This window comes from Neopsephotus bourkii, unplaced genomic scaffold (genome assembly GCF_033783945.1).
Source record: "Neopsephotus bourkii isolate Nb327-2 ecotype Australia unplaced genomic scaffold, CSIRO-AGI_Nbou_v1 NB_1630, whole genome shotgun sequence".
NCBI classification, from domain to species: domain Eukaryota; kingdom Metazoa; phylum Chordata; class Aves; order Psittaciformes; family Psittacidae; genus Neopsephotus; species Neopsephotus bourkii.
The window spans coordinates 1,400,136-1,427,808 of record NW_026902105.1 but is presented as its reverse complement, the minus strand read 5'-3'; the positions used below and the strand labels follow the sequence as shown (position 1 = coordinate 1,427,808).

At 36.3% G+C, this 27,673-nt stretch overlaps 1 protein-coding gene across 11 annotated transcripts in view; it reads right to left on the bottom strand.

Annotated features, from left to right (window-relative positions):
- The window catches only part of VPS13B (vacuolar protein sorting 13 homolog B), a 436,747-nt gene that overhangs the window by 367,815 nt on the left and 41,259 nt on the right, over positions 1 to 27,673 (bottom strand). For 10 of the 11 annotated variants that reach the window (XR_009728432.1, XM_061373228.1, XM_061373222.1 and 7 more), the window contains 10 exons: positions 26,000 to 26,167; positions 24,733 to 24,914; positions 21,914 to 22,088; positions 14,720 to 14,988; positions 11,969 to 12,064; positions 11,491 to 11,613; positions 8,832 to 8,969; positions 7,537 to 7,624; positions 2,840 to 3,031; positions 2,056 to 2,225 (listed from right to left, as the gene is read on the bottom strand). Coding sequence is in view for 10 of the 11 variants with exons in the window: in XM_061373228.1 (XP_061229212.1) it covers positions 2,056 to 2,225; positions 2,840 to 3,031; positions 7,537 to 7,624; positions 8,832 to 8,969; positions 11,491 to 11,613; positions 11,969 to 12,064; positions 14,720 to 14,988; positions 21,914 to 22,088; positions 24,733 to 24,914; positions 26,000 to 26,167 (1,601 nt within the window). In the remaining variant the exon portion in view is untranslated. Of the gene's footprint in view, positions 1 to 2,055; positions 2,226 to 2,839; positions 3,032 to 7,536; positions 7,625 to 8,831; positions 8,970 to 11,490; positions 11,614 to 11,968; positions 12,065 to 14,719; positions 14,989 to 15,902; positions 16,928 to 21,913; positions 22,089 to 24,732; positions 24,915 to 25,999; positions 26,168 to 27,673 lie in introns of those variants that run through there. The other variant, XM_061373232.1, reaches the window with a different exon arrangement.

The window sequence follows — 27,673 nt, the reverse complement described above, 5'->3', positions numbered from 1 at the left end:
TATATGTATAAACTTTTATCCAGAATTGTCCTGGTCATCAGTGTCCAGGTGCTGGCAGCGAGGGAGCTGCAGCGGGGGACCTCTGTGAGGGGAGACCAGAGGCTGCCCTGTGATGGACATGGCCGGTTCCGTCGCAAGGCACATCTGAGCTCATCAGCACCTCTGTGGAAATGTATTTTAAAGAGGTAAAAGGAGCAGACAGGCTGAGAGGAGTCAGGAAAATAAAACCCGAAAGTGAGAAACAGCAAGGTCAGAGAAAGAGGGGGAGAAGGTGCTGTGCCAGGCAGAGGAGCAGAGATTCCCCTGCAGCCCATGGAAGAGACCACACACAGCACAGCAGACCTCCACACTGCAGCCTGTGGAGGACCCCACACTGAGCAGGTAGATATACCCTGAAGGACCCTGTAGCCTTGTGCAGAGCCCACACTGCAGCAGACTGTTCCCTCAAGGACTGCATCCTGTGGGAAGGACTCACACTGGAGCCGGGGAAAAGTGTGAGAAAGACGGAGTGGCAGAGGTAAACAGTTATGGACTAACCACAACCTCCCTGTGTTGTGGGCCTGAAGATAGAAAAGTCAGGGAATGAAGGAGTGAAGTTCAGCCTGTGAAAAAAAGGGGATGAGGGAAAGATTTTATTTTGATGCCTGTCTTTGTTTCTCACTACTCAAATCTATTTTAATTGGCAATAAATTAATTGTCCCCAGGTCAAGTCTGCTTTGCTCATAACAGTAACTCGTAAGTATTTTCTCCCTCATTCATGATCTCAACCCATCCTATTCTCTCCCCCTGTCTTGCTGAGAAGGGGGAGCAGGACAGTGGCTGGGTGAGCACCTGGAAGTTGCCAAGGTCAATCCACTACAGAAATATGCAAGTCTAAATATTTTGTTCTATCAAATATTTGTTTGCATTTTTATCCCTCCAAAGCACTATCACAAAACACATGCTGATCTAACCTTTACACTGTCATATATTATTATGCACTCACGGTCACACCAGACACACCCAGGAGCAACCTGCTCCACTTGGGCTTGCTTTGAACAGGACTTTGGACTCCTGGAAATCACCTCCAGAGACCTCTTCCAATCCAAATTATTTTATGGGTCTAACCTATTAAACTTGTATCAAATTAGGACAATAAATTGATGTGTGCATGACTTCCAATTCAAAATTACTATTTTGAATATGCTTGGCTTCACCCATTATAAAAACACCACCTGTCCACGTCCATAAGGTGAAAAGCACTGCAACCCATTGGGCTACTCCAGGCTGAAAGGAAATACTTCCATTAGGCACCCAGCATTGTCCCATCTTCTAACACTCACAAGCCTATACCCTAATACATCAAGAGATAACAGATAACCAGTTTGCCCAAGAGATAACAGATAACCAGTTTGCCCACTCCAGACAGCAGTCTAAATTTTAAAGATACACAACCTTAAATATACTTATGGAACGACACATGCTTAACATTTGATATATGCTGCTGCCTAAAAACTAGTGAATCAGGTGAAGTACTAATGTATATGTTGTATTCCAGTTCACCAATGAAAATGGCTATACAAGCACACTATAAGAAATACCATAAATGAAGAGTTTTGTCCTCTGCCCTCTTGCACATACACGATCTTAACTCACATCAATATGCTATAAATAAGCACATTCAATAAGAAAGTACAGCACAAGTTGGTGCTCTCCTAGTCAGCATGTATCTATTACGTTATCAAGAATGTCATCGTTCTTTCCATCATCTAATACTACTCAAATCTATCTCTAAAACAAAAAACCCACACCTTTTTCAAATGGTTTTCATCTTTCTTACATATAAATGCTTCACAAATACAGTTATTTTCACAACACCTTCAATTTATACATGATTCAACAAGTCTAGCTATTTGCTGCACACAGCACTTGCCTTGGGTATTTGATGTTAAAGCTCCTGGACACCGAACTGATAAGCAATATATCTGGCACATGGAATAAAAGCCCAGTGAGAAAATTTAAATGAAATAGTACATCTTGATATAAATACCTGAATAAATATCTGTGCATACATACCTTCTCACCCATGATTATTGGCATCAAGTGGTCTAGTAAATTGAATTCTGCCACAGGGATTATAATTGTACATTTAAGAACAGTGAACGTTGTAAGTCGAGTGGGAATGTATTCCTCCAACGATGCTACTTCTTCTGAACTTGGCATAGCTCTATTTCCATCCACAATATCTACAGTAAATCAAGATTATGTATGACTGATTGTTCGCGAAGTCAAGCCATGATAAAGCATCTCCTACAGTTGCTGTTGCAGAAATGGTTAGGGACTAGCAAAAAATTAACAGCTTCCCCCACACCTTTTATATTTAATAATTTTATTCCACACTAGTTCTACCTAAGGCTAATGCCATAAGCGGATTTTTCTTACTTTGAAATCTGAATAGTTCTTTCTTAGAAATTAATTTTGACAGTTTACCACTGCTTGTTTCCATGTATTTTTACCCTACATAACTAGAATTTCAAATATATACATACCACCAGGGACACTTTCTTCTCTAAGACTCTGAATTTAAGCTAGATTTGCCAATGAAATAAGCCCTCTTTAAGCCCTCCAAGGAGGCTTGTGATTGAAACAAATTGCCGCCAAAGCGTCTGAAATTATCTCAGAGGTATTTCCAACATTGTTGGGGATAATACAGTTAATTTTATCTTTTAGATTTTGCCTTTGGACTCATAAAATTCCTTGACATATTTGGAGTTCAACTATTTGGAAGTCACACATTCAAGAACACTGAACTTATTCTGGTTTAATTCTGTATGTTTGAATATATGCAATAGGAGCAAACCTGGCTTAGTTCTGCTGTATGGCTCATATTCGTGTTCCAGAGCACAAACTATCATTTTCATTATCCGATGTACTGCACTGCTATCCAGTCGAAGTCTGAGTGGGCCCACAATGAGGCACTTTGTAGACATCTCCTGAACATTTCCAAAATCTTCACTCTTTACTGAAGAAAGGTCTTGCTGATTCCCAGAAACTAAAAGAAGTTTTAGAAATGACAACAAATTATACCAAACAATTGGACATAATAAAATCTATCAGCTACTTTTGTTTCAAATCCTGTGATCACAGACTTCTAGAGAAAATACAACAATGCAAATTGAACACATAAATACACCATGACTGGCTTGCCATGCTTAAACAAACGTTATTCCTTTCAATGCAGAGCAAACAGGGCAAGATTCTGCCCTGACTCCAAGCACAGCGCAACTTAGGAATGTTTCCATTAACTCTGCATCTCTAAGCCTGTGATTCTCTGAGGTGTCCAGATTTCTGTGGCAACTTACAGGTGCCAATGACAGCCGTGCTGTTCAAAACCTTCTAGAGTTTATCACAAAGATATCAAGCCCAAACAATCATGGAAGAGGTGTGCTGCAGAGACACTACAGATAAGGGCCTTTCAAATGTTTGAAATGCTGGTACCTGGGCTAGAATAGCAATGAAAATCACACACAACTGCACTGTCATAAACCAGACTGAAAACTGAAGATAAACCCTTCCTCTCATTCACTGATTAGGTAAAGCATGGTCAGTGAGAATAAAAAAATCTTTAATCATTATGTCTCAGACCATTTTTAGAAGGACGGACACAGAGAATCTGGATAGCACATACTCCTTAGCACAGTACACCATAATCCACCTGGTCAAAGCTGTGACAATGAAGAAAGCCAGGAAAGGTATAGCCATTGCCATCAAATTCACCCTGGTTTCCACAATATAATACACCTGCAATTGCAGTGATGTCCCTTTGATATGCTCTCCTTGTACTCACGATCATGTCATGACACAGCAACCAAAGACTGTAAGCAATGGACTGACTTGTTCCCTAATGATCCTTCTCAACGGCAATATTTTTCAAGTGATTTCCAAGCTCTTACCCAATGCAGATCTTTACACCTACTCAGTGAAAGACAGATCCCATCCCTTCCTCTTTTCACCAATATGCCTTGTGCAAATCAACCTATTTCCTTCGATAAATCTAATAACCTCCTGCCTTTCTGTCACAGTAACAAACTAAACACACCTGTAGAGAGCTAGGACCCAAAACGACAGGAAAATCTGTCAATTCCAAATTCCCATTATACCGTCTTCCTCACTTACACAACCTGCCTCTACTAACGTCAACAGCAAGACAAGCTTGGGTCATCAGACTGGGCAGTGGGAAATGCAGCTGCTGCAGAAAGCTGACCTACCCACTTTGTCAAAGGGATGCAGGATCTGTCAACTTCTGAGTAGCTGAGACTTTGTGGTTAAGCAGCCTGGCATGGTGTGGTTCACAATTTCAAGGTAAATCTTACTTTGAAATCAAGTGGAAGAACATGTTTTATTTCCAGTTGCCTGTGAGGAACCTAGTTGCCTCTCGCCCTTCAGGGGACCACTTCCTTTTCCCATCCTCCTTTCCTGCACTAATTCAAAACAGTCTTTAATGGTAGAAGTGAGCTTTGTGGAAAAGGTAGAAAAGATAAGATTGGCTTTTTTCTCCTTATGTTTGAATCATACTCCATAAAATGTTGTTGCCCCTAAGGACTGTTGAAGAGAAAGGTTCTGAATAAACCAAAACTATGCTGAATTTAAAGCACACCTGCCCTAACATTTTCAGACTCAACAGAAGAATTAACTTGGTCCCTAAACACCCAGCAGGTGATGATGAGAGCACTTATAGCCACTGCTTCCTTTAGTGATTTGTTTACTATTTCTAAGAAGAAAAAGATAACTAGAAAAAAGAAGAGGGCAGAAAGATACTACCTGATAAAATCTATTCAAATCTTCAGATGGAGCTGAACTTATAACCTTTTTAACAGATCCTGAAAAAGACAGGGTTTTTTAAAAAGCCAGCATCCAGCAGGCTTACAGGGTATGCTTTATTTAATGTCTAGTTAACATGCAATTTTGTGCTTCCAGTTCTACACAGTATCTAGTTCAGATGAATGCTACCAATAAGTTTAAAGAACATTATATTACAATACATTAAAAATATCAAGGCCAAAAGCCCTTAGAAGTAATAACAGCCTACCTTTTCAAAAGACTCACTTGTATATATTGTATGTATATGAATAATATACTGAAATGACAGAACTTATACAAACCACTTTCTGGAATAGTTTCATTTAATTTTAACTAAGTCCGAAGAGAATGTGATAGAAAACCTATTGATTCTACAGAAGTAGATGAGTGCAGGTTACTTTTGAAACTTCGCAAACACAGGAAAATAATTTCTGATCACTGAGCTCTCAATAAACCATATGTCTAACTGGAAAAAAATAAAATCTAAAAATGAGAGTGCTGCACAATAAACTTGCCACCAGTATAAGAGGGGTACACATTATGAAGAAAATGTAACTTCAAAAGTATACCCCATTAGGCATATGGGTCATGCAAATCAGTGATTAGGAAACAGGTAAGCTACACAATGTTCCAGGGAAATTACTGTTTTGCACTAAAATACAAAGCAGAAAATAGAAAAATAAAGTTGGAAGGGAAGAACAGGAAGAATTCCAAAATCAGACTACTGTGCAGGACTACCTGTCCTGTTTTCATTCAAAATACTAGAAGTGATTAATGCATTTCTGTAAGTGACAGATGAAACTCCTGAGGTTAATGTTATCCAGGAGGCACTTGTGGTTTAATCAGTAATCCTATGCTTCAGGAAAGGTTAAAGGTACAAAGAATGTGCCAAACCAAAATTGCCTTGACAGATAAAAATCTTACAATCACAGCAACTGCCTCCTATAACTTAAGTTGGGTTAGTTTTTTCAGGGGAAGGTGGTGTGCACTGATTGTAACTTAAACATAGTTAATGTCAAAACAAGAAATAGTGTAATGCAAACTTTTTCAGAAATACTTTAACATAGACACCACATATTAAAACTGTAGCTAGATTTACATTGTTTTCAAAATCTTGAGGGGTTTATATCTTCATTATAAAGAAATAATTTACACCTACTTGTTCATCTTTTCAATAACTATATACTTGACTTGTAGTATGGAAAAATTAGCTAGAAAACTAGCAGAAAATGTCACATTTGCTTTTCTGAAGAACAGAACTGAAAAGGGTCAGGAAAAGCTGTACCGTTACACATTACATTACATTCCTTGTGCATTCAAAAAACAAGACAAAATACTGCACAAAATCAATTTTTCCTCATAATAAAATAGCCTGTGTGTGTTAAAATTTCTATAATAAAATTCAAAAAGGGGATAAAGCTTACCCTACATCTTCAACTTTTCTACAGAACTTTTACACAGAACTTTATATAAAAGTTCTGTGTGAAATTAAACAGTTATTTTTTTATTAGAACCAGAAGTAGACTGTAGAAGAAGTTCGACTTTGTGTACATTTTCTCAACTTCACATCACACTCAGTACAGAGAGGAAAGCCTCAGAGCAAGGAAAGAGCTGTTAATTTACCTAGTGAATCCTTCTACTATCAAAGGCAATAGCATCACCTATTTCTTTTTAGAAGCTTTATATGATCCATACCCTAACCAAACTGGAAGTTTTTCTTACTTACTCCTTTTAAATTTAACATCCAACAAGCCCAGAAAACAAACAGGAGTTGAGACTTCTTACACGCAAAAAACTCCAGATGAGTTGGACTAGGTTGTAAGAACACATAAAAAGTTCAGTCACAAAACAGCAAGAAGTTCCCAACAGATGTCCACAGACGTTGACTTCATGATAATAAACACTTAGGTGGGGAAAAAAAGTATTGTTCAGGCAATAAAGCTGCAGAGCAGCAGTTGTAGATGACAATCTTCCTGGGGGCAGGGGGAAATCACATCGCAATTCATAATAAAAATATCCACATAAAGATAGATACATACTAATTGCTGACACATTAACTCCTTTGTCCTGGCTTCTATGACACTCACAAAAGTAGATATACTTACTGCATTAAACTGTACTGTACTGTACTGTCTCAGATTTAGAAAGTAATTTGTATGAATCTCAAAAATTACTTGGAGCTAGCCAATATCTATCTATGTGTGCATGTTTTAGGCTAATATTTGCTCACAACATTGTTCAGACATGTATATTTAATTTTCTCACCCTTGAATTTTATTTCACAGAAGAAAATTACAGTCCCTTTTTCTTCTTCTACTCCAAGTAGAGTCTTCAACCAGGGTCTCCCAGAAGAGCTTTTCCCATCCCACCCCCAAACTCAACAATGACAATTAAAAAAAAAAAAAATTAAAAACCATAGTTTATGAATTCACCACAAGAGAATTATTTTCAGTTTAGCAACTGACTATAAAAGATATCATTGTGATTAGTTATGTAAGTAATTAGGCAGGGAAAAAAAAGATCATAATCAACAGCTAACCAGAACAGCTAATCTCAACCACATCAATGAAGATAAAACCATTTCAATGAAGAACCTGATGTTAAATGCAAGTTAGAGGACAGTTGGTCAAGGACTAGCTGGGTAAGAAAAGTCTTTGTTTCTATTATTTAACATGGTAAACAGAGACAAAAAGGTACCTTTGCCACCAGTGCTTTCCACTGTGTACAAGTAATCCATGTAGAAAGCCCCAAACCTCTGCATTCCAGCTATCTCTGTGTATGTCTCCTACCAACAAAGCAAAGCAAACAAAGAAAATGTATAAGGAAAGAATCTTGAGATTACCAACTGATAGGCTGGTATGAGCAAGATACATTCATGTTTGGATTTGTGCATCAACACATGGAAAGGCTTATCAAAACAAAGGACAGAGGTTATCCCCCAAAGAATTCACCTTCCAATAGGTAATGTAACTTCTATTTGAGGCCACACAAAGGCACATCCATAATTCCAGTGGACATGCTGACCAATTCATCAATAACAGCTAGTTAATTAGTAGCTTTAATGGAGTAAATATTCTTGACCTCTTGCATTCAACAGATCTGTCTAATTAAATACACTGAAAACTGAAGCTCATTCATTCTAGCTTTTTTAAGGAATATTGTGGCTTTATCTTTAAACAGTAGGAAACTTACTAAGAATTTATGCCATTACTGGGATGTACATATAACATAATCCATTACTACACAGCAAAGTTGCTTCCCCTCTTATAAATAAAAAAAAAAAAAAGGCAAATCACAGCAGCATTGAAGACAGGCCAAGGAAAAAGTAAAACTTAAAACTAAAACACACTATGGGAAATGTCTGAATACATATAAGTACTTGTGATTTCACTTCCCCTATGAACACATATAGAAGGGGCCACATGGGTCATCACATCCAGTCTCTATTAACTGCAGACAAATCAGGGAATAAAGGTTTCCTGCACAATTTACAACAGCGACTATCAGTGACTGAAAATTTGTCTCTAAAAAAGGCAGAACTAGCAAAACTTCCTCTAAGTAGACAACTGTAGCACCTAGACAATGAGATTAACATTGCCCAAGATCTGGTTTCCAAGACAGCACTTCTTAATCTGAAGACCATGAACTACTTCCTGTTTGGGTTATAGAAGTACGTGCTGCTAAAGCTTGACCTTTTGCTAACATTCTCTCATACGTCTGTTTTCTATGCAGGTGTTCTGTAGCTAGTGCTTTTTTGAAACTATGGCATTAATCCAGTTTTGGGAGCAGGAGAGGTTTCTTCTGGACATGTCTTTGCAGTTTTCTTGGGTTTTTTGTGTGTTTTTTTTTTGATCAGCTGCGAAGTAAGACTCAGTTAAATAGGACAAAGTAATGAAAATCAGTCTTCTAATAGTACACAAATCGAAATAATCATTAGAAATCCATTAGAAAGCATTAGAAACGTTTTTCTAAGAAACATGTAACTCTCTGACCTTATGATGAGCAGCATCCAATATAAATTCTGCACGAATACTATTATTTTCCGGACTTCTGTAATCAAATAGTGAGTTGGTAAGGTATGTCATCCCTTTTGCACTCAAATTTTCTCCACAATTAAAGAAGTAGGCCTCCTTTATGAGGTAGTAGAAATTAGTACAGCAAGGGAGAGAAAAAAAATATAATCAAGTTAGCAAAGCAGCTTCAGCAACACACTACTGACATGGTAGCATCCCTCAAGAGCATATCTCATAATGAATACTGATAAGAAAATTAATGTCATTCAAATAACACTCCAGTTCCTGACCGTTCCCTCCCTATTTTCAAATGATTAAAAATGGCCTGAGCTATAATACAGAATATGCTAGATTCATTTCAACAGAAAAAATCCCCAGATCATTGTTATTCCAAATTCTGCCCCATCGTATTAACCATACACAAGCTTATCACTACATAATCCATTTCACTGGCTGACCAACACCTTTCAGACTTTTGCTCTCCTCTTCATAAACAGTTATTTCAGTGTATGACCTGCTTACTACTGAGACTAGGGGGGGCACAAAACTGCAAAATGGAATATATAAACCTTTAGAATCAGTTTTAAGTAACGTTAAGTTTGATGACTTTGTAACAGTAGCAATGGAAAATTACTGAGATGCATGATACACATTAAAAAAAACAACAGAGTACAGCTAGAGAACATACTGAGAATTCTTGTATAAGATAAACCATTATAGCTGATGTAGTTTTAGGCCCTATGACCTTAGTACAAAATGAATATAAGAAGAACAGGCTAGAAGAACGGGACGCAAGGATAAGGAGTATCTGGGAATGGCAGGTATCCAGGATGGGCTACAGTTAAAGTAACTGATAAGCAGTAGGACAGGAGGGTTATTATGTCTGTGGTGCTAACGAACCAATTAAACTGGTATAAGCATCTACTGTGCATGCTTCAAAGGCTGCCAGAAGTGATGAAGATTGTTGCAAGAATTAAACAACCCTCAGAGACCACCACCACAATTCTGTACGCATGCAGGGAACTTCCTGGAAAATTATGTAATCCATACGTAGCCTCATGAATACGTATGTATGCCCAGGGACTGTATAAGGATGGCTTGTGTAGCGATACAGGGACACACGTTAGGAGGAGCTATCCCCCGTGTCTCCTGGAGCCGCAATAAAGAATACCTGCTTGTCAGCTTGAAAACTTTGTTGGCAAGTTTGTTCCTGGAGTTTTCTCCAAATCACTACCTTAGCATTCTTGTTTATTCATCTAAATTTTCACATCCCTTCTCCATACCCCAAAACCTCGATCCTTCCTAAATCAATACAACTATTTCATCAAGACTTATTAGTCCAAAAAGTTATTTACATGAGACTGAGAACAGATGGTTGGGAAAAAACAAACAAAAAAACAAACAAAACAAAACAAACAACTAAACTACAGGAAACTCATTCACTCACCCCCCCATCCCAAACCAAAAATCACTTCTCATTATTTGATATCTCAGTCTCATAGGTGATACAGACATAGACTGCTGTTCACCTTCACATCCCCAACTATTTCTCTCTTATATCCACCAAGGTCAGCAGAGCATCTTTTACAGTTAGCTCATCCTTGCTTTTCCTTTCTGGAAAAGCCTATATCTATCCATTACAGCACACCAGTCATGCAGTGTATCTCACACACCTCTATAAGCACTTTACAGCTGTGTAAGGATATCTAATTCTTCTTGTTTGTTTCCTGTGCTGCATACATTTGTATACAAATGCTTGAGATGGACACCAAGACATGGTGCTTTCAAAAGAACCTGTCCAATCATACGTATCACAGATATATATAAATATATGATCATTTTAGAAAAGAGGAGATACTTGACATTAGTATACAGGCACTTTATATTTTCTTCCATATGCTTAATTTTTCGTCTTAAAATACTTCCTAAGACTTCACAGAGCATTAACATCAAGGTTTGTTGTTGGCTGCATTATTAGTTTTGATTCAAACACAGGTAACAGTTTCTGTTCTCCAGAAATTTAGGGCACTATTCTACCTATAATTCAACCAAAAATCCTCATTCTTGAAACTGAAATTTCATGCACTGGTTCATTAAACATTTTAAGAGTAATTCATATGGATATCTGATTTTGTCTTAAGCAACTGGAGCTCTGCTTCTGCTTAAAATAGATACTAATACTGTTTTACTCCTTCACTTGATATTGTTCTCACCAACCTTACTGAAAAATTAGGCAAAATAATGATTCAGTATTTGAGCCACACTTCTATCATCTTCATCGTACAGTATTCCCATATCTTTCCTTCAAATCTTCTGTTGATTTAAATACTTTGAAAGGTTTTCAACTGTTTTAATTTGTTATACAACATTAAAGCATGCAGATAAACAAAATGATGGGGAGCAGTCAGGTTGCCAAAAAAAGAAAAAAAGGTCTCATGTTTTACAGCTTCTCACTCTTGGATATTTGTCTTTCCAACTGTAAGCAATAGACACTGAGCTCTATATTCAAGTGACACATTCAAAAAATTTAAATCACAATTGGTAACAGCAGCCTTCCCAATTCTTGCAAACAAATATTTTAATGAAGCATACCAGAACTGCCTATTCAGCAAGTCAACTGATACATCAATATACTTACTTCATCACTCCTATTCATGTTTTCTTCAAAATCCTTAATTCCCATGATTCCTTTAAGGCACATAGCTTGGCAACCAACAAAACCTATTTGGCAATCAAAGAAAAGTTCACCTTTCATAAGGACCTAGTGAGGGAGAAAAAAAGTTGTATTTTGAAGAACTCTGAAGAATTCTGCTCAACAGGAAATAGAAAAGATGGACAAAAGTGAACCAAAATATGGTTAAGTTTATCTATTTAAAGCTTTAATAAATAGCAAGTTCATCAAAGAGGGCACTTAGAAGGAAGGTATTAGTCTGGGGTCTGATTACTATAGAACTAGATCCTTAGGGAATTTCTATCTAAGGGATTATTACAACAAACACGTCCAACACAGCAGAATATGAAAAAATCAGTAATGAAGTAATTTCAAAATATTTTATTGGAAACTATTTAGGACTTTATTTATAATGAATCAAAAAACCCTGTCAATGGAAAATTACCTCAACTGTGGTTCCTTCTTGTTCCCAGCATAAAACTTCTTTGGACTTAACCTTCTGAGGGCTGTAATAACTACTTTCAGCTTGCATTTCAGTGAGCTATGAAACAACAGGATAAACACCTTATATAAGTCAATATTAGTATTAAACAGCAGTAATGTCATTAATACACAAAAGTGATGAAGACAAATTAAACTATGAGCCAAAATGTATTAACAAGCAGGAAACAGGTGCAGTTAAACAGCTGTAACACATTATCCATATTAGAACTTCTCATATTCAACTTCTGGTTGAAGTATGCCATAACTGAAAGTTTTAAATCCACTGCAGTATTTTTAGTTTGCTTATTTAAAGAGAAACGATGTGAAAAGATGGAACAGATACACAGCTGCACTATTAACATAGTATCAAATTAGCTTATAAATTGCTGTAAAAGTCCATAAATACATTATTTACTCTTCCCAGCAAATAATTAAACAGCATGATAATATTAAGGAAGCATTTTGATTACAACCATACTCATTTTTGTTTCTCATCATGGGAATTGAGAAAAATATGTATTTATATTTCTTGCATGATTTCAATATAAAAATTTCAAGTGGTAAAACCCACATTCAGGTTAAAAAGCATATAACCTGCAGCTAAAAAAAAAAAAAAAAGATAAAAAGAGGCACAAAATAATGAAGGTGCCATGTTTTGCATTAAAAAAAAATAGTTCCTTATTTGTGTTGAGCAGCCTGAACAGTTCAAATTCCCAATTTTCTATAAAAATATCCACAATATTCACAAGCTCTCATTATTTTCAAGAGTGGATACACATGGATGTTGTTTCAAATTAAAATTTTGTAATCCAAATGTCCAAGAAAATTGTATGAAGAAGAAAAAATAGTATCACTGATCACCCTTCAGCTGTGTGCAATTACTGTAGAGGAAAAGCAATTAATTGATTAAAAGAACTCAGACATTACAAGAATAATTTTCACCATTATCAAAAATGCTACATTTAATTTGGCATGATTTTTAACTGGAATGATATCAACTGTTCAGAATGCTAATGCAGAAACTTGACCTTATTTTTTAACCAAAATATGAACCACAAATTAATTCCATACATTCTTTGCATGCAAGCAGAACAATGAAATCTGTTTTCCTCCCAACTGTCACCATATTAGTATCATACATCACATTTCAAATTTACAGAATGCAAGATGTCACATTTTAAGTAGTTTTTATCACTTCTTAATATAAAATGTGTAAACTTGCCAGTGAAACATTGGAAAAGCCCAATGCAGCAAATCATATTCTAAAGATAAATTAATATTATTTTTAATGAGTTTTTTTATGTGAGGAAAGAGAGCATAAAATTACTACTGTATGACAAAGCACAAAAGAAAGAAGATTCTGAGCCATGAAAAATGAGAAATTTGACATTTGGTTGATTGTTCAGATTTAAGTTTGGGGTTTTTTAACTAAAGGAGGAAGAAATTATTTTCCATTATTTATTTTTAGCATGGCTTTTCTGCTGTTTTGGTTTTTTGCTTTGTTTTAAACTAAGGCTGAAGCAGACTAACACAAAATAACAAAACAATGTTTGTGGAAGTTATATTTTGCAATCAAATTTGCCAGAAGACTGAAGACTTAAATCATTAGCCTCCCCCACGGAATGCTTGCAACTCCCGGAGTCACTTGTCTCATCCTTTCCGACAGTTGCTGAGCAGCTAAATGCTCTGCCAAACAAAAATAGTTATGAGAAAGTAGCCATGAAGCCCCTTAAAGCACTCTCTTCTGCACAAATGACAAGCCAAACGGGCAACAAAGGAGCTGCTGATGGTACTGAGGGCATAATCATGCACATAAACATTATATAAGGATTATGAAAAGTACTGCTGTTAATCTGAAAGGCTCAAAGTCATAAAAATCAATCTTAGTTATTCTGCTTCTGATAGAAACGGTAATATTTCCTGTTCTGAAGGGTTCTGGCCTTGATTTAACATATGTTTAATTGCACAACCAAGAGCCAGTTTCTACTATAGCTCTGCATACAGAACTGCATGCATATAGTTTGACATGTGTCAAAAGTATTTTGCTAATTCAGAGACTTAATTTTTCATTTCTGTCAGTACATGTCAGTATCTTATTCAGATTTTCCGTATTCTCGCTTCTGCAAACTTATGAAAGGACCAGAGAGAAGCTCAGCAACTGTTTTGAGATTGGTTTGTAGAAAATACTCAAATCTTTCTCCACATACATAATTTATAGCTCAGAGTGTTTATGCCATTTAGCCTTTTGTTTCTTTATTTCAATTCCAACCCCTGGAAAATAATTTCAACATTATAATCCAAATGCATATTTGCACATATTACAGCTTAAAAAAGAAAAAAGCACTCCTATAATTTACGAACTATATGATACTAAGGCTTTTTTATAAAGAAATAAACAAACATTAGGTAGATTGAATCTGCAATAAACGTTCAGAGAAAGCCTTTTAGGCTTTTTCTTCCAAAAAAAAAAAAGGAAAAAAAATCTAAGTAAACTAGTTTCTTTTTAAGATGAAAATGTCTGCACTCAAATTCCAGCTCAAATGGCAAAACCACCTTACACTGCGTTAACACCACACCTTCAATGTTCACATTTTTTGTTATTTGTTAATGTAGTATTCCCTGTCTCAAGTCAAACTACACAAGCACTCAGATAACCTTTAGGTGCTTTCTCAACAAGCTAAGTAAATCCTATACAACATAGGGAAATACTTACCTTAAAAGTTACTGTTGCCTTTGTACAATAAAACCCAACTGAAACAATAGGATCCTTGAGGGATTGAGATTTCTGCTGATGCAGCACTGTTCCATCATCAGTTCCACCAGAATCATTCTCTTCACCATCATAACTCACAATAGCAGGAACAAAAGACCAAGCCCAAGAAACCCATCCTTGTTGCTGGTCATCATCTTGATGTAAGTAAGGATCTTGATTAATATACTGTGTAGGATATTGCATTATTGAGCTTGTTTCATCTTCCGCACCTTTTAAAACAAAAACTAAGTCAAATTTCCAATCAAACATGCTTGACAATCAATTTATTATACTCGAAATTGTAGTATGTGAAATTTATCTAGGACAGGATTCCACATATCAGATACTTGATTTATGATCATAGAAAATACACAAATTTTAAATTTCTGAATATAAATTTGCAAACACTTGTTTGATTCATTAACATTTGCCTCAAAAAGCGGTCTTTGCAATAGTTCTATTATCATACATCTGCAGTAAGACCAGAATTTGTCATGTTTTCAAGACGACTTCTAAATAATGATCTACTACAATCTTGTAATTTTCAATTTTAATGTTAAATTAAAAAAGGACCTCAATTGTAAAAGCCCTGATGAGGAAAAAAACTTTGTTTAAAAGTAACTTTTCAGGTATTCAAAGGTACAGGTTTGTCTAGACTCAAAAAAGCTGGTATGCCGCTTGCAAGACAAAAAAATACGTTTTTTTTTCATAGAAGACCAACGGAGGAGATAATATTTAGGACAAAATAAGGATTATCCAAAAGATACAAGTCTAAGATTCATGATCCAAATCAGTAACATGGTGCATGTAGAAAACAGCACAATTAGCTTAGCCTGTCTGGCTTCATCACCACTCTCATGAGACTCCTGAGGGGTATTAGCTACTTCAGAATTACCATTCTGAATGCTACAGTACAGGACAGATACAGTATTGAATGTATTATTTATCCAAGAACAAAAATAGGCATACCCCTATACCCCATACTCGGAGATACAATTCCTATGCATTTCAGAGTTTTTACTCTTTAGTCAAATTAGTCTTAGTCTTTCAGTCTAATTATTTATACACTTGTGCAATGGGAGAAAGCACATGAAAAACCCCTCATAAGAATTCCCTGCACATCTATTCTATGATTCTATGATACTTAGAGGCAAGGACACCTCCTCCCACAAGGGTAATGCAAGCTTCCTTCCTGCTCTCTTTATGTGTCAGAGATCAGATTTCAACCCAAATGTAAATCTTGAAACACAGGAAATACAGAAGAGGTGCACACAGAGCCTTGGAAATGGCCAAGACTTACTGTCAGATACAGAACGAAAAAGAACTTGATAAAGAGCATGACTAGAGTAGTTTAACCTAGACTATAGCTGGCAAGTGCAGAAGAAATGGCAGAAGGTCTGACAAAAGAGAGTTAAAAAAAAAAAGTGGAGGTGTAGGACCCGGGTCATGCATAACATTTCGTCTATATAGCCATAAAATTCAGCCATCATCTAGCATACCTCTTGCTGCAGGATGTGTACACACAGAGACAACAGTAAAAGATGCCAAATAATAGTTTGGTTTATAACATTATTTAGTATTTTAGAAGCCAATATCATACACAAGAGTAGCTAGACTACAGTGGCGATACCTATATACTATGAGACAGAAGACAGAAAAAGAGGAAGATACACCTATCTTCCATCACTGAATTAAAACTACTACAAACACTATGTAATCAACAGTCAAATTTTGGAACAAACACACATCAGTCTAGTGAGCAACCCACAAAATCCTCTAGATACTTCAAAGTAATACTGCCTGTGTTAGTTTGCAGACAGGTAAAGCTGAACCAGCTAAGACTGTAGCTACCTAAGTACAAGAGCTGGCACTCTGGGAAGAGGGAGGGAATACGTCACCATGCCTGCTGGCAGTAGAAGGCATTTTCATCCGGTTGAATCAACCATGAAACTGCCTGAATGAAACTTGGTGAGTACTTCAAGAACACAGCTGTAGATGTTAATTCTTGTATTCCTAAGTAATGTAGATACTAAATTCATTTCCTCATCCATATTTTAGCTGTTATAAGTTAAAGAAGTGACTGCAACCTCACAGCTAGGACACTATAATTAATCATGAATACAAAAAAAAAGTGATAAATCATATTAAAAAAAAAAAAGAGAGACATTTAGAAGGAACAAGAGTTATCTGACTGATAACAGATGTTTTTGGTGCTGCCCTTGAGAATGAGATAGCCCTTAAATCTGTCCTTGCAGCATGACCTGTCCTTGGAGAACAAATGTAACACCACATATGCTTTCAGGGTAATAAACAGTTCCTGTATGACTTTCCTTTGCATGTATTTACGATACAGGGAGGAAATAATATGAACACCAGTAGAAACTAAAATCTTATGCACTAAGCTCTAGTCTGAAAGCCATTCTGCATCTCCTTTTAAAAGCAAATGTACATCCAACACTTTCTAGTTGAAAATCTGATGCCATCATAATTGTAGCACAAATTACAAAGTCGCACACTCAAGTGACTGTATACTGATACACTTAAGAGGTATCACACTTATTTTGTAGACAACAACCCACTACAGTGATTCATAGCCAAGGTACCAGTACTGCAAAACAGGTAAAACTTTGAGAGTTCTTATTTCTCCATTGATAATATAATCTTCCTTAAACTTGATCCCCTGGGTCCTACACTAGAATACACTTCCACCTTACAGACAGCTGTAAATCAAGGGAAGAAATCATAACTCCTTTTTACTACCAAGTTGCACAGTCCATTGGATATGGAATGAGAATGTAACATTATAAAAAACCTTCAGGTTCAGCTCCAGAGAATCTGCTTTCTCATGGTATGTATCTCCATCTGTTAAACAAACTTCCCCAAGCTTCTACTCCTACTCTACCTGTCTTGTCTTACTCTAAGTTGAAACTACCCAATAAATAATGATGCCACAACAATTCTGGAGTGCTGGAATAACACTAACAAAGTACTTCCCATGTAATTACTTGGTGGTGCTAATCAGTTACTTTAAAATTCCAATTACTTAAACGATATCCCAACCTCAATAAAATTCAGAGCAGATGTATGAGTTACTTAATGGTGACACACAAAACAAGTGGCAGTGATTTTAAAACACCAGAGCCAGGACAAGAGGTAGAAGATGGATTTTCTCTTTTAATGGCAAAGGAGACTAAATAACTTGAAGTATCACAACAAAAGGGCAAGTGCCACTGGGTTGAGGTACAAAACACTAGGCAGTTAATATTAAAGTGATACATAAGTGTAGATACCAAATAGGGAGAGGAAGATGTTAGTTATCTGACAATGCCAAACCAAAAAGTGGTTTTTTTATATCTCACATACAATTTCAAGCAGATCAACTGGAAATACACTTTGCTCATAGGAAGCACTGAAAAAAAAAAGTTGCTTGCATTCTGCCATCTACATGAAACCACTTTTAAAATCAACAGCAGAAAAACTGTCTTGATACTTAAACTCTTGTAAGTAAAAACTAAAGGCCAATGTGTGACTCCTATATTTCAAAGATTTAATCAGATTTTGAGGGGTCTCTACTCAAGAAGCATTAATGTTTTAATGGGATCTCAGCAACTATTACAATCCGTTATTATAGATGACTACAACAGAGTTAGTTACTGTCACACTATCAGACACCTGCATGATGGATTGACTCCAAAAAACCCATTCCAGAGGTATCTGTCTATGCTGAATCTTCAGCCTGTTGAAATACAAATTGCAAGTATACCTACTGTTCCTGGAAGGGTACCAAAATATACAGGCAAAAAAAAACCCTCCAATAATGGAGGTAGAAAAAGATTATAGGGGTTTACTGCACAGGTCATTTACCCCATAAAACACAGGAAAACAGAAAAAGCTGAAATAATATTATATAGCCTGGTACAAAGATCATCTCATATATGTCAATTTCTAACCCTTATGAGAAGACAGCCAGAAAGTGCAGGGATGAGAAAAACACATAGGAAAATGTAACTGCACACATGACCTTTTTTCCTGACATCATTTCAGTCAAACTAGGGGTCATTTTCTCCACTGTTTATGTTTCTCCACTCCCCCACCCAAGCCCTTTAACACAGGGGGCAGCTGCTTTTCCTCATCAAGTATTGATAAATCAATCAATTTCAGTTCTTCCATTTTTGTCCTATTAGAATATAGCAGAATCAATTCCTTCAACAACTAATGCTCACCTAGAATTTCTTGGTGTAACGGATTACTTGTACCTGGTTTTCTCAGTCAACTCAAATCTCATATGCAGCCCAAAGCTGACAATATAGTAAACTCATTCTCATGACCTGCTTTCTGTTCCATTGGTATCCAAAAAATTCCTCACACTACTGTTCCAACCACAAAGTTTTCAGTAAGGAGCAAATCAGTCCATTAGAAAATGAGTTTCATAGGATCTATGCAACACTTTATTCTGTTTCCTGTTGTAGAAGTGTTAACATCTCGCATTCAAAGGCCTACTTTACTTTCACTTATTTTTTTGAGAATAAAGATCATGATAAGGTCAGTGTGCTTTACAAATATTAGAAAATACCGTAACATTCCTTTGGGATGTTTCCATCCTTTGGGATGGAAAGTTACTGTTATTACTGACATTTTACACTTGAAAAATACACTTCATATGCTGGAATCACATCTGCCATGGATTTCATTTCATGAAAGAAAAAAAAAAAAAACCTGAACTTCCATAACACAGATTCTTAAGGCAAATATTCAGAGTAGGTAGCACCAGAAACTCTTAAAACCACTCTCAGAAGCTCAGTAGCTCATACTGCTCATGATTCCAGCTTCTCTTATCTGTCCCAAGCTTCCTATTCAGCATCTCTTAACATCACCATGCAGACCCATCTCACCTGTCTGCCCAGCTGCCCTGCATCCCTCCCTCGGCAATGCAACTTTCCATTTCTAGTCCACTGTTGTGCACCCAACAAGTGCTAGACTTCTGCCTGAGCTTTTTCTGTTCTTCAGTCATTTCAGATCATTCTTTACTCAACCAGCTCTAGTATTTCAGCCTTAGATCATCAACCTCAACAGTTCTATACAACTAAATTCCAGCCTCTCCCTTGCATCCTGGCTTCTTGTCCTCCTCTTTCATGCCAAAACTGTTTACACTTCTAGTTACATTAGCAAATTTTCCACCACAAAGCAAAAGCTTATTCTCAAAGCCAACCCTACCACAAATGCAACCACTGGTTCTGCCACAGGCTCTTGTCCAAACCCTTCTCACTTTTCTCTGTCTCTGCTCTGAAATACATCAATTTCGTCCTTTGCATTACCAGGACAGACATCCAGGGCCACAATTTAGGCAGCCCTCTGCCCATCAGAAAAAAAAGCCCTGAGCAGAAGCATTGTCCAGTGTGCATACAGTATTAAGTGAATTTTCAGACCACATCAAAGCGAGTTTCTACCTGTAATTTTACCTGTGTATCTTGAATGCTTTCAGCTTAAACAGAATGTTGGCAGACTTTTTCAGGTAGCAAAATACATGTTCACGACACAGGCTACCCTGCTGAAAAATCTCTAGGTCTTGGTATTACATTGGGGTATACAAGAATAAGCCAACTGCTGCTGGAATATTCTTACATATGCATAGGTGACTGATTTTATTATGTCAACAGCAACATAATAAATGTAAGTTCTGTCCCAAAGACTAAGAATTTGTGACAGCTGAACCCAGTAAATTCTTTAAACTGGAAGGGTTGGGATTGCTTACAAATAAATACTGGGTCAAACTGCTTAATGAATCTCCAGAACTCTTTCAAAGAGTTATAAGAATATAATCTATGACGGAGGTCTGTACATTATTAAACTGTAAAGAATTTAGGCACAATTCCAGTAGAATTAGTCTTGGATTTCATGAAGCGTTACTCTTGGAAAAAAAATGTAGCTAAAATAGCCCAGCAGATAACACTTGTCATTTAGGATTGGCCTTGATCACTTTTTTCTTTTTCTTTTTATTTTTCCAGAAAATAGTAGCACATTCAAAAGTTTCTTCAGAAAAGCTCAAATTTGTGGTTGGAAAATTGCAGACAAAGGCCCCATGAAGTGCTAAGAAAGTGGGGGGTTTCCCTTCTCGGACACAGACATAATATGAAGTCAGAAGAAAAAAGAAAGTCACAAACTGATAGCATGGGTAACCTGATTAATGCCAATCTGGCACTCCCGCTTAACTGCACTGAACAAGGGGGGGGGGATAATTAGGTATTTAGAAGTTTTATTTATGTGTGTGCATGTATGCCTACACATATACTAAACTCTGTGTAGGAAACAAACATAAATGTTATGAATGCACAAATGGTATCGGTTTTAGCCTGTATGTGGCAAAACATTTTGCAGGAAAGCCAGAATTGGACTGTTTCGACAGTTCTCTAGCTTCGCGACTCAACAGTTGTCATCTTGTGTTCTGGAGGGGGCAGTTCTGTCACATATATATGAGCATATAATTAAGCTCAATGACAATTTTTGAGCACGATGCAGTTGAACAAAAATTTCATATGAAATTACAGATTTCCTCCTTGGTAGTTATCACTGCAACCTTAGTCTGACAACTCGTGTGTACATCAGTGTGAAGTTACATGATACTATTTCTTTTTCAGATTACTATTTTATTAAAAACTAGGAAGTCATGTTCACAGTTGTTCAAACATGAAGACAATTAGAATATTAAGTACTTCTAATCATATGTCTTGGGTAACAAACTCCACATTTCTTGTAAGGCAAATAGTTTCCAGTGCAGAAAGCTATTTGAGGCTTACAGAAAATACAAGAACTGTTTACAGACATCTCATTTGCTCAGTTCCACATAGCAGGAGCATCACTGTTGCATGGTACTGACAGATAAACCCAAAGCACCCTACTGTGTCACAATTCCTAAAACAGTGGTCGTGGATAATGTCTAACCTTAGTTTAGTCAGGACCATCAGAATACTTGTCAGAATAGAACATAAAAAAAAATATATTAGAGCACTTCATACTTATCCAGCACAATGAACTGCCTCTAACAAACTACAGAGTGCCAAGATACTTTGCAATGACTAGCCTTGCCATTTATACTCATAAAAAGCAAAGAAATTAATGTTTTTAACATTTCTTTTTAAAATGTAAAAGTGCATTTACCTGTGATACTTCCCAACATATCTTTAGTGTGGCTAATCAAATCTTCGCTTTCCCCATCTTTGAAGTTGCCTATTTCTCCATAATAAAGCGCAATCCCAAGTTGCATTATACGTATAAACATAGGAAGCTGCTGATCAGAGATTGAAAGTTTCAAACTTTCAACTAATGTGTGAATCTATAAAATGAAAGAGAACAAAAGCAAATAATAACAAAGCTCTGTCATTATTAAGGCCAACTTTTAAATCATATTCATTTTGTATGAGCATTCTGATTTCTAAAAACAAAATCTGCAATACAACACAAGGCAAAGGGCTGCAAACAACAGCTGTCAAAAGCATATCTCTTTGGGTTGCTGCACAAGCAATCTGCAGGCTGAAATGTCAGATGTGATACATTTTGCGCATATATATATATATATAGAATGTTTTGCTTGTTTGTTTACAGCTGTTGCTGAAGAAATTTCTAAATCATAAGTCACATGAGAACATCCGATAAAACTTTCATTTTTGTTACACAGTTTCATAAAAGTCTTTGCATGCTAAAAGAAAACTTAAATACACTGGTTTTAATATACAAGGTCCTTCATTTTGATTCTTTACCACCTTTTCTTTCTTCACCTTTGGACCATTATTCTTTGGACCATGATAGACAAATATTAATTCACTTAAATATTAATCTACCATCATATATATATCTAAATGTTTCAATTGCGTGCATCTCTGAATATGTTCAGAAACAGTATCTTCTTGAAAAAATGAAGAAAAAAGAAGGTAAGAGAAAGAAGAAACATAAAAAAAAAAGATTTAAAAGTAAGTAAACTATGTAGAAAATAAAAATACCTAAGAGTTTATGTGGGGGCAGGGGGAGAAGCAAAAGACAGCTTTGAACCAGCTGAAATATGCCTTAAAAAGGGACAGGGGCAATAAATGACCACCAACAAAGATATCTAGAAAAGTTTAATACAAATTTAATTAAATTACTACTGCCTGAGAGTGTTCTAGTATGTGTTTTATTTTAGTCCAGTATCCACTGAAAATATTAAGTTATAATGAAAAAATAATAATCGTCATTTTTACAACAGTATCATTTTAAACTATATGGAAGACTGTGTCAGTATTTCCATTAACGTGTGCTGTCAGAAGTTTATAATTCGACCATAAACTTTTGCTCTGCAGAACTGGCATATAGGACTTACCCAGGCACAGAATATGTCTCCAAAATTAACAGAACTATATGGCTAATTTAAAAATCAGGCTTTTTAACATTCAGATTCTCTGTCCATATGCAATAATCATACTGTCACTGCAGAACATAAAGACCGCAACTAGTAAACTATAGACAGTCCTATGATGATTCCTTATTATCACTGGAGTTCATAGATCATAGAATCATAGAATAGTTAGGGTTGGAAAGGACCTTAAGATCAAGTTCCAACCCCCTGCCATGGGCAGGGACACCACGCTCTAAACCATATCACCCAAGGCTTCGTCCAACCTGGCCTTGAACACTGCCAGGGATGGAGCATTCATAGCCTCCTTGGGCAACCTATTCCAGTGCCTCACCACCCTAACAGGAATTTCCTCCTTATATCCAATCTAAATATTCCATAGTTATGTCTATAGTCTAGATATTCCATAGTTATAAGGCATGTAGTTAAGTCTTATTACGACTGAATACATAACTTTTTGTTTATAAAACTTGGAACAAGGACATGTCAAAATTACTACCAGCTACCCTGAGCCAAAAAAAAAAAAGAAATAACCAGCATTTTGTGACAATTATTATCCGGATAAAGCCACTATCATATCCACAAATCTCCAAATTTGCCCAAAGTAATCAGAGGCATACAGCTGTGCAGCACATACAAGAAACAGGGGCATTCTCCAAATTGGACATGATTCCTAATTAACTCTCAACCTTAAATTCAGAACAGCCTAGGACTTCCTAAAACATCATGAGCCAAACAAATACAGTATCCTAACTGAAAGAGTGACACTTTGACATCATATTCTTGAGAAATGTCCATCAAAAGTTATCTCAAAATTGACTGTTTTGCAGTGGATATACCTGAAGCTTACTTTTTATTAAAACAGGAAAAGCCTAGTATACCGTGTCTTAATTTAGAAGAGTTCTCAATTAATTAAATGGCCACTAACGGCATTCATCAAGAAAGGGGGGAGGAAGGGAAGGAGGAAGGGAAGGAGGAAGGGAAGGAGGAATCTTACATGTAAGACTGTTCAGAGCAGAAAAAGAAAAGTAGGAGGGAAAGGTATTTTAGTCTCTCCACCATCCCAGTGTTTTGCTTCTGCACTGCAAAAAGGAAACATCACCTCATGTCAGGTGTCCACAAGTAATATTGCACCCCTGCTCACTAGGAACTGAGCTTGGCTTGCTAATCCACTTCACATGGTTCACTTCTTAGTGTTAATACACTGAAGTTTCTTGTTATTTATAAGAGTTTAAGCTACATTTGAAAGAACAACATCAGTAAAAAATCATTTCCATCTCATCACAGGCACGTTGGGCTTTTTTTTTTTTTTAAACAGATTATCTGTAGACATCTTTTTTCCCCTTACAATTATTATGTTTTCTTTTTTAAAACTTCAGGAAAAACAAAGCATAGTAGAGAGCATTACTTCCCTCTTTACACGCTGTTTCTGTGCACAGACTAATTGCGTTAGACGAACAAAACACAATCACGAAATCTCATTAACAAAACCCACCAGCATTAGCTTTTCATTTTACTTTAAATCCCAAAGTATATTTCAAAACCCCCTCAAAACTTCACAATCAAGCACCAAAATATTTTGGATACCTACTTTAATAATAGATGGCATTTTGGAGTTGAGGTTATCGTAGGTAAAATGCAGACGAGTACTGAAGGAACATTTGTACAGCAGAGGTTCCTGGTAAAATTCAATTTTACCACTAGCATTTCTCTTATCAAGACATACTGTGCAGTCAGAAAAGCTGATCATCTTCCTCAGTACCAGATCGTTGGCTTTAAAAGAAGTATATAGGTTAAAAACCAGAATGCATAAGAAAAATAAGTTAGGCATACATGTTCTTATGTAGAAGAAAGCAATACAAAATGGATGTGTGGTCATTATTTAAATCATGAGCTAAGTACTTGCTTATGTGACTAAAGAGAATAATATAATCTGTCACAGACTTCTTCAGCTGAATACTTGAAAGTGAGGACAAATTAGTTACACCCAATTCAAATTTATGTCCCTTCACTGTACCTTAGATCTATTTATAAAATAAGAGTATTGCTTCATGTGCAAGCATAAGACAAATAAATATTATTCTCATCATTCTCCAAGAAAGAATCTTGCAGGTCTTCCCCAAAAGTTTTCCTTCGAATCTTTCAAAGCAAACAACAGCTATCGCAGCAATCATAACAAGAAACATACTTTGTAATTTTGTCGTATTAATTTTACCCAGAACAAAGAAATGGGTCCAGTGGTCAGGAAACCATCAGGTAAATTCTCCATTCTAACAGAGATCTTGTGTGATTTAGAGTACTCTTACTGTGCCCAAATTCCACCTCTACAAATGTCAGTAAGAACACCTGGACTTAGGTGCAAACACTGGTAATTCAAAGACTGAGACATTCAGACACTGAAGACCAACACAAAAATCAAAGAAGTTGCCATTTGGGGCTTTTTTCCCTGAAAATATGAAGCAAGATGAAGCACATCTTGCAGTGGTATGCCACGCTCACTACAGTGCAGCACATTTTACTACCTCTCTAGACAGCCTGCTTAGAGAGTTTTAAGATCATCACAAAGAGTTGTAATGGAATGCCTTAAGATACTACTGCTCTTTCACAAAAATAGAAATAGATTCCCTAAGCTCTCACTAACAGCAGCAAGCATAAAACTGAAGGATGTTTGTGCTTACAGATAATAATCAATATAATTATAATTGTCTCTTCAAAATGAAGGACAAGGGAAAAACTGAGAAGAAATTAAAACAGGCAGGAAGTATCTTCTGACAAAGAGCCACTTTAATTTGATTTGATTTTGATATGAATTTGAATGCCTCTACAGTGATACCTAAAACCAAAACACATCCACTCACCAGAGATATCCATAAATGCTCGATCCCAAAACTCATCCACTGTATAGCATTCTGCAGAAGTAATATTCACTGAGAGAACAATATCATCCTCCACATACTTCAATATTAGATTGTTGATCACAATGTTGACATTGTTCACAACACGCCTGATCAAACTCTGAACATAACCTATAAAATGAAACAAATTCTTAGGAGTTGTAAGGAAGACATTTATTACTAAAATCATTTTTCCAACTTGTACTTTTTTTTCAAAATCAAAATTAAAACAAAGTATTACTAGCCTTTATTTATCCAAAAATCACAGGACTTAGAACTCTTTAAACATTCAGAGCAGTTAAGTCAATCAGAATCCTGGAAATGTAATAAACTATAGGGAAAAAAGTGTAACTACTAGGAACACACCCTAGAATAAAAAATAAATTTTTGGTTCAAGAATCAACTTTTAAACTAATAAAGAAAATGGAAAACTATGGATTGTTATAGACGAAGAATTTTAATGACAGTAACGTTTTTACTTGGAAGACATTTAGACATAGGTTTGGAAAAATGAACAGCATTTCCTAGGTTACATTTCAAGTATACATGTACTACACCTATTTGCCCCCTCACCTAGTTTCTTAGAAGTTAACTAAACATTAATATGCCTAACAAGTTTTTAATTCTAAAAGCTAATATAGCCACATCATGCTCAGTAAGACCCCTGTGAGACGTAACAAAATCAATTTCTGTCAACAACCCAAATAGTAAGCACCTGCACTGATGCCTGTTGGGAAGAAATCCATTTACATTTTTACAGACATAATGTGATTGGAAAAATGATCTTGTCTGTGAATTCCCAGCATGCAGTAAACACATTTTACCAACATGGTAAAGAAATTAAATACTACCCATATTCGTGCATTTTATGTATACTGAATGTAACTATAGAGCTAACTCATTTCTGCTGGGAAAAGAAAATAAAACTAAAAATTTCCATGTTTTAAAATTTATAACATTACTCACATTCTATCTAATACATTCAACACATTCCATAGAGATCTAGTCTGGTAACTATGCTGAAAAAAAAAGCCAGTTAATGGTGCAGTTTTGAATTCAGAGGCTTCAGTTGTCTAAGACTACACCTTTTGGGGAGCCCATAGATAGCACTGACAGAAACAAACTTGAGGAAACAAAACACAAGAACTGTCACTGAAGGCCATATAATCACCCAGCTCTTTGGCAAGGCTTTGACTCATAGGTGAGACCCAAAGAGCCAAGCACCACAGAACTGCCAGAGTTGAAGCACTGTCCATGGTAGCAAATTGTGGATGCCAAGAGCCCTGCAATTCCAGGCCACCAGAGATTACTGGATCCAAGACCTTTACGAGAGCTTCCAGATCTGGCTCCTCAAGTACCCACTTCCAAGCAAGATGATGCTCTGCAGTACATTATATTCCACATGACAAATTTCAATATTATCTTTTGATTCAAGGCAAAGCATAAACTTTCTGTTAAAAAGAGTGTTAAAGGCCAGCTTGAACAGGGCTTTAAGCAACCTGGTCCAGTGGAAGGTGTCCCTGCCAATGGCAGAAGGGTTGGAACTAAACGATCTTTAAGGTCCCTTCCAACCCAAACCATTCTATAATTCTATGAAAAGACAAAAAAAAAAGCCTAGCACAAAAAACTGTAATGTCT